At 36.4% G+C, this 12,932-nt stretch overlaps 1 protein-coding gene across 1 annotated transcript in view; it reads right to left on the reverse strand.

Annotated features, from left to right (window-relative positions):
• Positions 1–12,932, reverse strand: part of DOCK2 (dedicator of cytokinesis 2) — a 1,640,323-nt gene that overhangs the window by 1,561,158 nt on the left and 66,233 nt on the right. Inside the window, 1 exon segment of the mRNA XM_053718563.1 lies at positions 12,393–12,476. Within this exon segment, the coding sequence (XP_053574538.1) occupies positions 12,393–12,476 (84 nt within the window).

The raw sequence follows: 12,932 nt of genomic DNA on the forward strand, positions 1-12,932 counted from the left end.
GTACAATTTATACTAACATGGAAAGCGAACAAATAAACAAAAAAACTCAAATACCTGAGTGGAAGTTTTGCACTAAAGCGGCTTTGCACATTTGCATAATTCCACTGGAATAATTTTAGCACACAGTTAAAGAGACATGAAACCCAAACTTTTCCAGCCATGTAGAGCTCTAGACACATACCTAGGTATCTCTTAAAAAAAAGAATACCAGGAGAATGAAGCAAATTAGAAAATAAAAGCAAAATGGAAATGTGTTATTATTGTATGCTCTGGGGTCAATCTATTAAGTAGTGTGGACTGAGCACAAGTGATTCTAGTGCCCACAGAGTTTCATCTCAGTAGAACAGATACAGCTAAATCAATGGCAGCTGTTTTCAACCAGTAATTTTTTTTTAAATTCTATTTAATAAAACAAAAACATATCATTCTACATTTATAACTTCCATTGTAGGATGATGCCTAGTAATACCTTTATTTAATATTAGTTCTAGACCAGGAATGATTACTAAAACAAATTAAATTTGCTTGCTCCTTTAAGAAAGATTGGACACCCTGGTTTTAAACTTCTATACTATAATCGCATTTGTAACGTGTCCGTCGCCGTCGCCATTTGCGAACCCATCCTCAACGGGCAGTAAAAGGGCTGAATGTCTTTTTAAGGGCAATGCCCATACAAATGCCCCTTTAGGGGCAATGGGTAGTTTAGGGGTTTTTTTAGCGTTAGGTTTTTTTATTTTGGGGGGTTTAGTGGGTGGGGGGTTTACTGTTAGGGGGTAATTGGAAATTTGTTTAGGTAAAAGAGCTGTTTAACTTAGGGCAATGCCCTACAAAAGTCCTTTCAAGGGCTATTGGTAGTTGAGTATTAGATTAGGGGGTGTTTTTATTTTTGGGGGGATTTTTATAAGGGTATTAGTTTAGGTTTACATTTTTTATTTTGGATTCCTTTGTTTATTTTTTTCTCTAATTTTACATTTTTTATTTTTGTGTAATTTTAGCTTTGGGGATTGTAGTTTTTTTTTTTTTTAATAGACTGTCCTCCGGGCAGGCTTATCGCCTTGTTTAAAATAAAGCCATTGAATGTTTTTTTAAAATTAGAATGAATTAAACTACTTTTTTTTTTAAAAAACTACAATTAATATTGCAGAATTGAGGGCACCAGAGCATATTTTGTGCAAAATTTGTTATGACATATAAATTACACGTGACCGATGTAAGATGCATAAATCTGTATTGATACAACTATTCATATACACCTAGATTACGAGTTTTGCGTTATGAGCTATGCGGTGCTGACGAGCAGTTTTTTCTCACCGCTCACTTACCTCCATCGCTGGTATTGCGGGTTTTTACAAACCCGGCGTTAATAGGCAAGAAGTGAGCGTAGAGCAAAATTGTGCTCCTTACCGCACTTCAATACCAGTGCTGCTTAAGTCAGCAGTGAGCTGGTTGTACGTGCTCGTGCACGATTTCCCCATAGGAATCAACGGGGAGAGCCGGCTGATAAAATGTCTAACACCTGCAAAAAAAACAGCGTAAAGCTCAGTAACGCAGCCCCATTGATTCCTATGGGGAAATAAAAGTTATGTTTACACCTAACACCCTAACATGAACCCCGAGTCTAAACATCCCTAATCTTACACTTATTAACCCCTAAACTGCCGCCCCCAACATCGTCGACACCTGCGTTATATTTATTAACCCCTAATCTGCCGCTCCGGACACCGCCGCCACCTACATTATACTTATGAACCCCTAATCTGCTGCCCCCGACATTGCCGACACCTACATTATATTTATTAACCCTAATCTGTTGACCCCAATGTCGCTGCAACCTACCTAACTTATTAACCCCTAATCTGCCACCCCCAACGTCACCGCCACTATAATAAACATATTAACCCCTAAACCGCTGCACTCCCGCCTCGCAAACATTAGTTAAATATTTATAACCCCTAATCTGCTGTCCCTAACATCGCCGCCACCTACCTGCATTTATTAACCCTAATCTGCCGCCCCCAACGTCGCCCCCACTATACTAAATATATTAAGTCCTAAACCTAAGTCTAACCCTAACACCCCCTAACTTAAATATAATTACAATAAATCTAAATAAAAATTACTATCATTACCTAAATAATTCCTAAAACTAAATACTTACCTATAAAATAAACCCTAAGCTAGCTACAATATAACTAATAGTTACATTGTATCTATCTTAGGGTTTATTTTTATTTTACAGGCAAGTTTGTATTTATTTTAACTATGTAGAATAGTTATTAAATAGTTATTAACTATTTAATAACTACCTAGCTAAAATAAATACAAAAGTACCTGTAAAATAAAACCTAACCTAAGTTACAATAACACCTAACACTAAACTATAATTAAATAAATTAACTAAATTAACAACAATTAAATGAATTAAATTAAATTAGCTAAACTACAAAAAAAACACTAAATTACAGAAAATAATAAACAAATTACAAGATATTTAAACTAATTACACCTAATCTAATAGCCCTATCAAAATAAAAAAGCCCCCCCAAAATAAAAAAAACCCTAGCTTAAACTAAACTATCAATAGCCCTTAAAAGGGTCTTTTGCGGGGCATTGCCCCAAAGTAATCAGCTCTTTAACCTGTAAAAAAATACAAACAACCCCCCAACAGTAAAACCCACCACCCACACAACAAACCCCCCAAATAAAATACTATCTAAAAAATCTAAGCTCCCCATTGCCCTGAAAAGGGCATTTGGATGGTCATTGCCCTTAAACGGGCAGTTATCTCTTTTGCGGCTCAAACCCTAATCTAAAAAATAAAACCCACCCAATACACCCTTAAAAAAACCTAACACTAACCCCCTGAATATCGACTTACTGTTCTGAAGACCGGACATCCATCCTCAAGGAAGCGGCAGAAGTCTTCATCCAACCGGGCTGAAGTCCTTAACGAAGCCGGGAGAAGTCTTCATCCAAGCCGGGCGAAGTGGTCCTCCAGATGGCAGAAGTCTTCATCCAGATGGCATCTTCTATATTCATCCATCCAACGCGGAGCGGGTCCATCTTCAAGACATCCGACGTGGAGCATCCTCTTCAAATGAAGTCTTCTTACTGAATGACGGTTACTTTAAGTGACGTCATCCAAGATGGCGTCCCTTAGATTCCGATTGGCTGATAGAATTCTATCAGCCAATCGGAATTAAGGTAGAAAAAATCCTATTGGCTGATGCTATCAGCCAATAGGATTGAGCTTGCATTCTATTGGCTGTTCCAATCGGCCAATAGAATGCAAGCTCAATCCTATTGGCTGATTGCATCAGCCAATAGGATTTTTTCTACCTTAATTCCGATTGGCTGATAGAATTCTATCAGCCAATTGGAATCTAAGGGACGCCATATTGGATGACGCCACTTAAAGGAACCGTCATTCAGTAAGAAGCCATCGTTTGAAGAGGATGCTGCTTTGCGCCGGATGGATGAAGATAGAAGATGCCGTCTGGATGAAGACTTCTGCCCGTCTGGAGGACCACTTCGCCTGGCTTGGATGAAGACTTCTCCCGGCTTCGTTGAGGACTTTGGCCCGGTTGGATGAAGACTTCTGCTGCTTCCTTGAGGATGGATGTCCGGTCTTCAGAACAGTAAGTCGATCTTCAGGGGGTTAGTGCTAGGTTTTTTTAAGGGTGTATTGGGTGGGTTTTATTTTTTAAGATTAGGGTATGGGCCACAAAAGAGCAAACTGCCCTTTTAAGGGCAATGCCCATCCAAATGCCCTTTTCAGGGCAATGGGGAGCTTAGGTTTTTTAAGATAGTATTTTATTTGGGGGGTTGGTTGTGAGGGTGGTGGGTTTTACTGTTGTGGGGGTTGTTTGTATTTTTTTTACAGGTAAAAGAGCTGATTACTTTGGGGCAATGCCCCGCAAAAGGCCCTTTTAAGGGCTATTGATAGTTTAGGTTAGGCTAGGGTTTTTTTTTATTTTTGCCTGTAAAATAAAAATAAACCCTAAGCTAGCTACAATTTAACTATTAGTTATATTGTAGCTAGCTTAGGGTTTATTTTACAGGTAAGTATTTAGTTTTAAATAGGAATAATTTAGGTAAGAATATTAATTTTTATTTAGATCTATTGTAATTATATTTAAGTTAGGGGGTGTTAGGGTTAGACTTAGGTTTAGGGGTTAATACATTTAGTATAGTGGCGGCGACGTTGGGGGCGACAGATTAGGGGTTAATAAATGTAGGTAGGTGGCGGCGATGTTAGGGATGGCAGATTAGAGGTTAATAATATGTAACTAATATTTGCGAGGCGGGAGTGCGGCGGTTTAGGGGTTAATATGTTTATTATAGTTGTGGCGATGTCCGGAGCAGCAGATTAGGGGTTAAAAATTTTATTTTAGTGTTTGAGATGCGGGAGGGCCTCGGTTTAGGGGTTAATAGGTAGTTTATGGGTGTTAGTGTACTTTTTAGCACTTTAGTTATGAGTTTTATGTTACGGCGTTGTAGTGTAAAACTCATAACTACTGACTTTAAAATGCGTTAGGACTCTTGACGGGGTAGGGTGTACCGCTCACTTTTTGGCCTCCCAGGACAGACGCGTAATACCTGCGAAGTTTACGTAAGTCGTTTTGCGGTAAGGACAAAAAAGTGTGCGGTGTTCCTAAACCTGCGAGACTCGTAATAGCAGCGGGCGTGAAAAAGCAGCGTTAGGACCTGTTAACGCTGCTTTTTTACTCTAACACACAACTCGTAATCTAGCCTTTTTATAAGCTTATGGATAGACCATAATGTGCACTCTTGTCCACAGATCTTCACAATCAGCTTAGGAAGTTGCTACAGTGACTTCTTCATAAGTAGGAGAAAGAGACTCACAAACCAAAAGTACCTCAGAAGGAAAATAGCAAACAGTGTAAACATTACACAAAGAAATGTTCTCACAAGAGATAGCTGTCAATTGATGGTTTATTTGGAATAAAATCAACTCCCCAGAGAAGCTTTTAACAATTAATTGCAGATACAAAACAGCTCCAAAATATAGCTCAGTTAACAACGCATTTCAATGGTCGGAGTCTTTAAAAGCTCTTTTGTTTAACTGTGCTATATTTTGTTTACATATACTACATTGCTACATGAGTGGAGATCCTGCTCAAGGTTGCAACACTCCAATGAGAGTATTTTACATCTTTTCTTTTACTTCTTGCCTTGTTGTATTTGCTGTTGTTTTAATAAGTTTAGTCTTATCAGTAAATTAAACATGTATTATTTATTTTTAATATCAAACTCGTCTATATATAAAGAGTGCGTATGTCCATCCTCCTTTAAATAAAGTTTCCCAATGTCATGATTAATAAAATGATCCTTTAAACTTCAAAGAATCAAGTCATGTTCTAGATTGTTTTTGTCATACGATACCTGCTTTTTATGTATGGTTTAATGCTAGACTGTATATTGGCAATGTGCATCCTTTTCTCATGGGGATCAAAATTGAATTACGTTGTGATGTTCAGTAGTTTTTAAGCCAAATGTATTAATCAAAACACACACACCTTTATGCAATATGTATGCTTAAACATTAGAATACAGAAAAAAAAGCATGTCTCCAGCAACCTTTTTATTCATAAATATATATATATATATATATATATATATAATTATTATTTTTTTTTTTTTTAAATAAACAAACTCATTTTTTTATGTTGGCCCCTAAATTTGTAAATGTTTTCCTAACCCCTTTGGGATCAGGGAAAGTACCCAATTATACTTAAAGTGACACTAAACCCAAATTTTTTCTTTCATGATTCAGATGGAGCATGCAATTTTAAGCAACTTTCTAATTTACTCCTATTATCAATTTTTCTTCGTTCTTTTGCTATCTTTATTTAAAAACCAGGAATGTGATGCATATGAGCCGGCCCATTTTTGGTTGAGAACCTGGGTTATGCTTGCTTATTGGTGGGTAAATGTAAGCCTCCAATAAGCAAGCGCTATCCATGGTGCTGAACCTAAAATGGGCTGGCCATTAAGATTTACATTCCTGCTTTTAAAATAAAGACAGCAAGAGAACAAAGAAAACTTGATAATAGGAGTCAATTAGAAAGTTGCTTAAAATGTCATGCTCTATCTGAATCATGAAAGAAAAAAATTGGGTTCAGTGTCCCTTTAATTATCCTCTCTCAGAAAGCAGGTTAGTCTTGGAAGGGGTTGAATCACACAGATTGTAGGCTAAACAAGCATGGTGTGCATTGAAATCTGACTGCTGTGTAATGTTAACATTGGCAGCAGTGATTTATAGCAAACCTGTGCAATGCTTGTAATTTAATCCCCAGTTTCTATATCATTAAAAGCAGTGGATATTTTCTAGACATATAAATGTCATTACCTCATAGATACATCGCTGGTTTGGCAACCAATGTAAAATGGACAGACTTGATTTTTTTGCTGTTTCTAAGGAGAAACATTTAAGAACTTTAATTTAAACCATATTGACCAAACTACTAATTGTTAGTTTATTTTCTATTTATTGGGATACAATAAAATTATTAAAGGGAATCTTTCAGGTTATTAATTACATTTCATAGCTTAAAGGGACAGTCTAGTCTAAAATAAACTTTCATGATTCAGATAGGGCATGTCATTTTAAAAAAACTTCCAATTTTCTTTTATCACCAATTTTGCTTTGTTCTCTTGGTATTTTTAGTTGAAAGCTAAACCTAGGATGTTCATATGCTAATTTCTTAGACCTTGAAGGCCGCCTCTTATATGAAGGCATTTTGACAATTTTTCACCACTAGAGGGTGTTAGTTCATGTGTGTCTTATAGATAACATTGTGCTCCCGCACGTGAAGTTACCTAGGAGTCAGCACTGATAGGCTAAAATGCCAGTCTGTCAAAAGAACTGAAATAAGGGGGCAGTTTGCAGAGGCTTAGATACAAGGTAATCACAGAGGTTAAAAGTGTAAAAATATAACAGTCGGCCAGATTACGAGTTTTGGATTATGAGCGGCTCGGTAATAACTTGCAATTTATTTTCACCACTCACCTTTAATAGCGCAGCTATTACAGGTTTGCAAAAACCCGGCATTAGCAGGCAATATAGCAGCGTTGAGCTCCATACCGCACACAAATACCAGCGCTGCTTTGAGCTGGTTTTACGTGCTCATGCACAATTTCCCCATAGACATCAATGGGGAGAGTCGGCTAAAAAAAAGCTTAACACCTGCAATAAAGGAGCGTAAAGCTCTGTAACGCAGCCCCATTGATTCCTATGGGGAAAGAAAAGGTATGTTTACATCTAACACCCTAAGATAAACCCTGAGTCTAAACACCCCTAATCTGCCGCCCCCGACATCGCCGCCACCTACATTATACTTATTAACCCCTAATCTGCTGCCCCCGACATCGCCGCCACCTACATTACACTTATTAACCCCTAATCTTCCGCCCCCAATGTCGCCGCAACCTACATAAATGTATTAACCCCTAATATGTCGCCCCAACGTCGCCGCCGCCACTATACTAAAGTTATTAACCCCTAAACCTCTGGCATCCCACATCACTAACACTAGTTAAATATATTAACCTCTAAACCTAACCCTAAGTCTAACCTTAACCCTAACTTTAATATAATTAAAATAAATCTAAATAAAACTTACTATCATTACCTAACTAATTCCTATTTAAAACTAAATATTTACCTATAAAATAAACCCTAAGCTAGCTACAATATAACTAATACATTGTAGCTATCTTAGGTTTTATTTTTATTTCACAGCTAAGTTTGTATTTATTTTAACTAGGTAGACTAGTTAGTAAATAGTTATTAACTATTTACTAACTAGTTAAAATAAATACAAATTTACCTGTAAAATAAAACCTAACCTGAGTTACACTAACACCTACAAAAAAAACCCACTAAATTACACAAAATTAAAAAAGAAATTATCAAATATTTAAACTAATTACACCTAATCTAATAGCCCTATCAAAATAAAAAAGCCCCCCCCCAAAAAAAAATAAAAAAACCCTAGCCTAAACTAAACTTCCAATATCCCTTAAAAGGGCCTTTTGCGGGGCATTGCCCCAAAGAAATCAGCTATTTTACCTGTAAAAAAAAAATACAAACAACTCCCCAACAGTAAAACCCACCACCCACACAGCCAAACCCCCAAAATAAAATCGTATCTAAAAAACCTAAGCTCCCCATTGCCCTGAAAAAAGGGCATTTGGATGGGCATTGCCCTTAAAAGGGCATTTAGCTCTTTTTCTTTGCCCAAACCCCTAATCTAAAAATAAGACCCACCCAATAAACCCTTAAAAAAAACTAATACTAACACCTGAAGATCCACTTACAGTTTTTGAAGACCGGACATCCATCCTCATCAAGCCAGGAGAAGTCATCATCCAAGCGGGCAGAAGTTCTCAATGAAGCCGGGAGAAGTCTTCATCCAAGCGGCAAGAAGTCATCTTCCAGGCGGGCAGAAGTCTTCATCCAGACGGCATCTTCTATCTTCATCCTTCCGACGCGGAGCGGCTCCATCTTCAAGACATCCAGCGTGGAGCATCCTCTTCATACGGTCCCAGCCGTACACTGAACGTTCCTTTAAATGATGTCATCCAAGATGGCATCCCTTGAATTCCGATTGGCTAATAGAATTCTATCAGCCAATCGGAATTAAAGGGTAAAAAATCCTATTGGCTGATCCAATCAGCCAATAGGATTGAGCTTGCATTCTATTGGCTGATTGTAACAATGTAACTATTAGTTATATTGTAGCTAGCTTAGGGTTTATTTTATAGGTAAGTATTTAGTTTTAAATAGGAATTATTTAGTTAATGATAGCAAGTTTTATTTAGATTTATTTTAATTATATTAAAGTTAGGGGTGTTAGGGTTAGGTTTAGGGGTTAATAACTTTAATATAGTGGTGGCGGTGACGTTGGGGGGCAGATTAGGGGTTAATAATATTAACTAGTGTTTGTGATGCGGGAGTGCGTTTACGGGTTAATAGGTAGTTTATGGGTGTTAGTTTACTTTGTAATACTTTAGTTATGAGTTTTATGCTACAGCTTTGTAACGTAAAACCCATAACTACTGACTTTAGATGGTGGTATGAATCTTGTCATTTTAGGCTGTACCGCTCACTTTTTGGCCTCCCAGGCAAAACTCGTAATACCGGCGCTATGGAAGCCCCATTGAAAAAGGACTTTTTGAAAGGTGCGGTAGTTACGTTGCGTTACAGCCAAAAAAGTGTGTGGTACAGCTATTCTGACAAGACTCGTAATAGCAGCGGTAGTGAAAAAGCAGCGTTATGAGGCTTTTTCACTCATAACGCAAAACTCGTAATCTAGCCGAGTGTTGGTTATGCAAATTTAGGCAATGGGTAATAAAGGGATTATTAATCTTTTAAAACAATAAAAAATCTGGTGTAGACTGTCCCTTTAAGCAGATATAATTGGATCAATTGTTATTCTGCTTACTTTTGCTAAATTCACAATTTTACAGGGTCCATATTTTTTTCAAGTTACTGCAGAATCAGCGCTCTATAACTAAAAGATACATTAAGTGTTTGCAAAATAGGAAAGTGAATCACATTTTTCTCCAACATAGGCCCAGATTACAAGTGGTGTGCTAATGATAGCACGGGTTGCGATAACAGATAGCTAGTGTCAGGTTAGCACGCTAGCAATAACTAATAGGGGTTTTTTTTGTAGCGTGCCCCATAGAAGTCTATGGAGAGAATTTAGCATGACCGCGATATGTGAAGTTGGTTTCGAATATCTGAACTAATGCCCCACGAAATTTAAAGAAAACAAATAAATACTGACAAACTTTGTTTCCTTTAAACTGCCCTAAGGGTTAAAAATACTTACCTATAGCGAGCTGGAGAGTTGCGCTAATCCTGACACTTCTTCACAGAGCCACGGGCCACACTAAGCGCAAGCTAAACCTCCTATTTGAGCGCTAAACTTACCTATAGCTTGATTGGGAACCGCGCTAATCCTGACCCTTCTTTACAGAGCTCAGGGATACGCGAATAGGAGGTTAGAGAGGTCCAGGGCTCTGTGAAGAAGTGTCGGGATTAGCATTGCTCTTCAGCAGCTATAAGTAAGTATAAAATACTACCGATGAACTTTCACTTGTAGCAAAGGAATATTTACATTCGTTTAATGAAAATAAATGTACATGTTCCACGAATATTCAATATTTGTTTGTTGAAAAATAAATTAATACCGACTAGAACGGCAGCTGAATATTCAGAATGCTAACATCCATAAAAGATTAAGAATGTCTAAGAATGGCACATGGATCATTTTAGAGAGAGTTTGAAATAAAGACAGAAAAAAAAGAAAAAATCATTGATGCTAAACCCTGGACTGAAAATGTCTTATAAATATGTAAAGCTTCATATCTTAAAGGGATATGACATAAACATTTTTCTTTCATGATTCAGAGACAGCATGTGATTTTAAAAAGCTTTTTAATTTACTTCAATTATCAATTTGTATTTGTTCTCTTGGTATCTGGTATCTTTTGTTGAAAAGCAGAGACATATACATAGGAGCCGGCCCATTTCGGGAGTATTATATGGCAGCAGTTTTGCAAGAATGTTATCCATTTGCAAGCACTATGTCCTGCATTGTAGTGCTCCAGATGACTACCTAAGGATCTCTTTGAAACAGAATATCATTGGATAATAGAAATATATTGGAAACTTTTTTTAAATGGAATGCTTTGTCTGAATCACAAAATAAAATGTTTGGGTTCCATATCCCTTTAATATCTTTTCTTTAAATGGAAAAAAATTACTTGCAATTACTTTTTTGATCTCTTACAATAAAGTAGCATGCTAGATAGTGTGATACATTCTGAATATATTAAAACCTTGTTTGTTACAGAGGTTGTTCCGTGGCCAATCTGCCCCCACCACTTATTTGGAGAAGCCAATTAAGACTTGCTACTGGAGTAGACAAGGCTTAACAAAACTTGCCTTGCTTGCAATAGCTTATAACCTGTGTGGTGGCCGGTTAGATAGTGCAGTGCTTTCTTAGAATTAGAAAACCCACAATTAAATTACAGGAAAAGGATGCAAAATAAATTATGAAAGTAGAGTGCAAAGATTGATTGCAACATATAAGCATTTTATATTCCAGTATCAACGCGTTTCACCTACCTTTAATTTCAGTGTTCCTTTACAATGTAAAAATCAGCAATTATTTCTTATTGTACAAGTCTAACAATCATTGATTAAAGGGACATGAAAAACAATTTTTTTTCTTTTTTGACTCAGATAGAGAATACAATTTTAAAAACTTTCTAATTTACTTCTATTATCAAATTTGATTCGTTCTCATTTTATTCTTTGTTGAAGAGATAGTGTGCACATGCCTGAAGCACTACACTACATGAAATAGTGCTGCCATCTAGTGATCTTGCTAATGTATAACATGGTTGCAAAAACGCTGCCATATAGTGCTGCAGACACGTGCACACTCCTGAGATTACATTCCTGCTTTTCAAAAAAAGATAACAAGAAAACAAAGAAAATATGATGATAAAAGTAAATTAGAATGTTGCTTAAAATTGTATGTTTTATCTGAATCAAATGTTGGGGTTTATGTCCCTTTAAAGGAACAGTGAACCCAATTTTTTTCTTTCGTGATTCAGACAGAGCATGAAATTTTAAGCAACTTTCTCATTTTCTCCTATTATCAAATTTTCTTCATTCTCATGGTATCTTTATTTGAAATGCAAGAATGTAAGTTTAGATGCCGGCCCATTTTTGGTGAACAACCTGGGTTGTTCTTGCTGATTGGTGGATAAATTCATCCACCAATAAAGTGCTGTCCAGAGTACTGAACCAAAAAAAAAAAAAAAAAAAAAAAATTTAGATGCCTTCTTTTTCAAATAAAGATAGCAAGAGAACGAAGAAAAATTGATAACAGGAGTAAATTAGAAAGTTGCCTAAATTTGCATGCTCTATCTGAATCACGAAAGAAAAAATTTGGGTTCAGTGTCCCTTTAATCTTGTAAAACTTTAAGGTTGTTTATGCGGCACATTTACATCATGTTTTGTTTTTATTTTATTTTCATAGTATGACAATCAAATTCAAAATCTGTTTGTTTCTCAATTGTTCTTTTCTAATATTTCTTGATAACACAGCAGTATTTCTCAGAGGATATAAAACTGTAACTAAATGTTGAGATATCATATCCAGAAATTGCTTTCCATGCCATGTGAGATTAAATGCATTAATACAGCAAAGCATTTATGTAACAGATGTGGCTGTTACCAATTACAAACATCTTGGCTCTGCAATCTCGATTAATTGGAATTCAAAAGAAAATTGGCAATCTAAAGAAGAAACTGAGAAAAATGCAGAGGCTGCAATATTCCTTACCTTCACAGGACTCCACAATATGGACCACATCTCCAATCTGAAGGGAAATTTGTGGCACTGCACTGCTTTTAAAGTTGCATATAGCTGGGGGAAAAAAAGAAATAATCACTTATAAATATATAACTTTATAAAAGGCCATGTTTTCAGTTAGATATATGCTATCCCAAAGGTAACCAGAGAGAATGACAGAGCTGTCTGTATCTTGGTTAGCACTGCCATCCAGTGGATAAAAGGAAAGTTGCAAAATCAAAATAAATCAAGTCTACATGAAAGACAACATCTTGATTATGCAGTGACATGATTCATACTATTTAAAGGGACATTACACACCTTGAAATTTGTATATAAAATGTTTAGTTCTGCATAATGAATCAATTTTGCAATATACTTTCATTACTTATTTCCCCCCTTTTTGTGTAAATTAGCTCTAAAAATAGTGGAATTTTTTATTCTCAAAACTTGAAATGCACCCTGCTGAATTCTCAAGGCTAACCCTGTAGTGCATTGCTGCTCCTTCAACAAATGATACCAAGAGAATGA

This window comes from Bombina bombina, chromosome 6 (genome assembly GCF_027579735.1).
Source record: "Bombina bombina isolate aBomBom1 chromosome 6, aBomBom1.pri, whole genome shotgun sequence".
Taxonomy (NCBI): domain Eukaryota; kingdom Metazoa; phylum Chordata; class Amphibia; order Anura; family Bombinatoridae; genus Bombina; species Bombina bombina.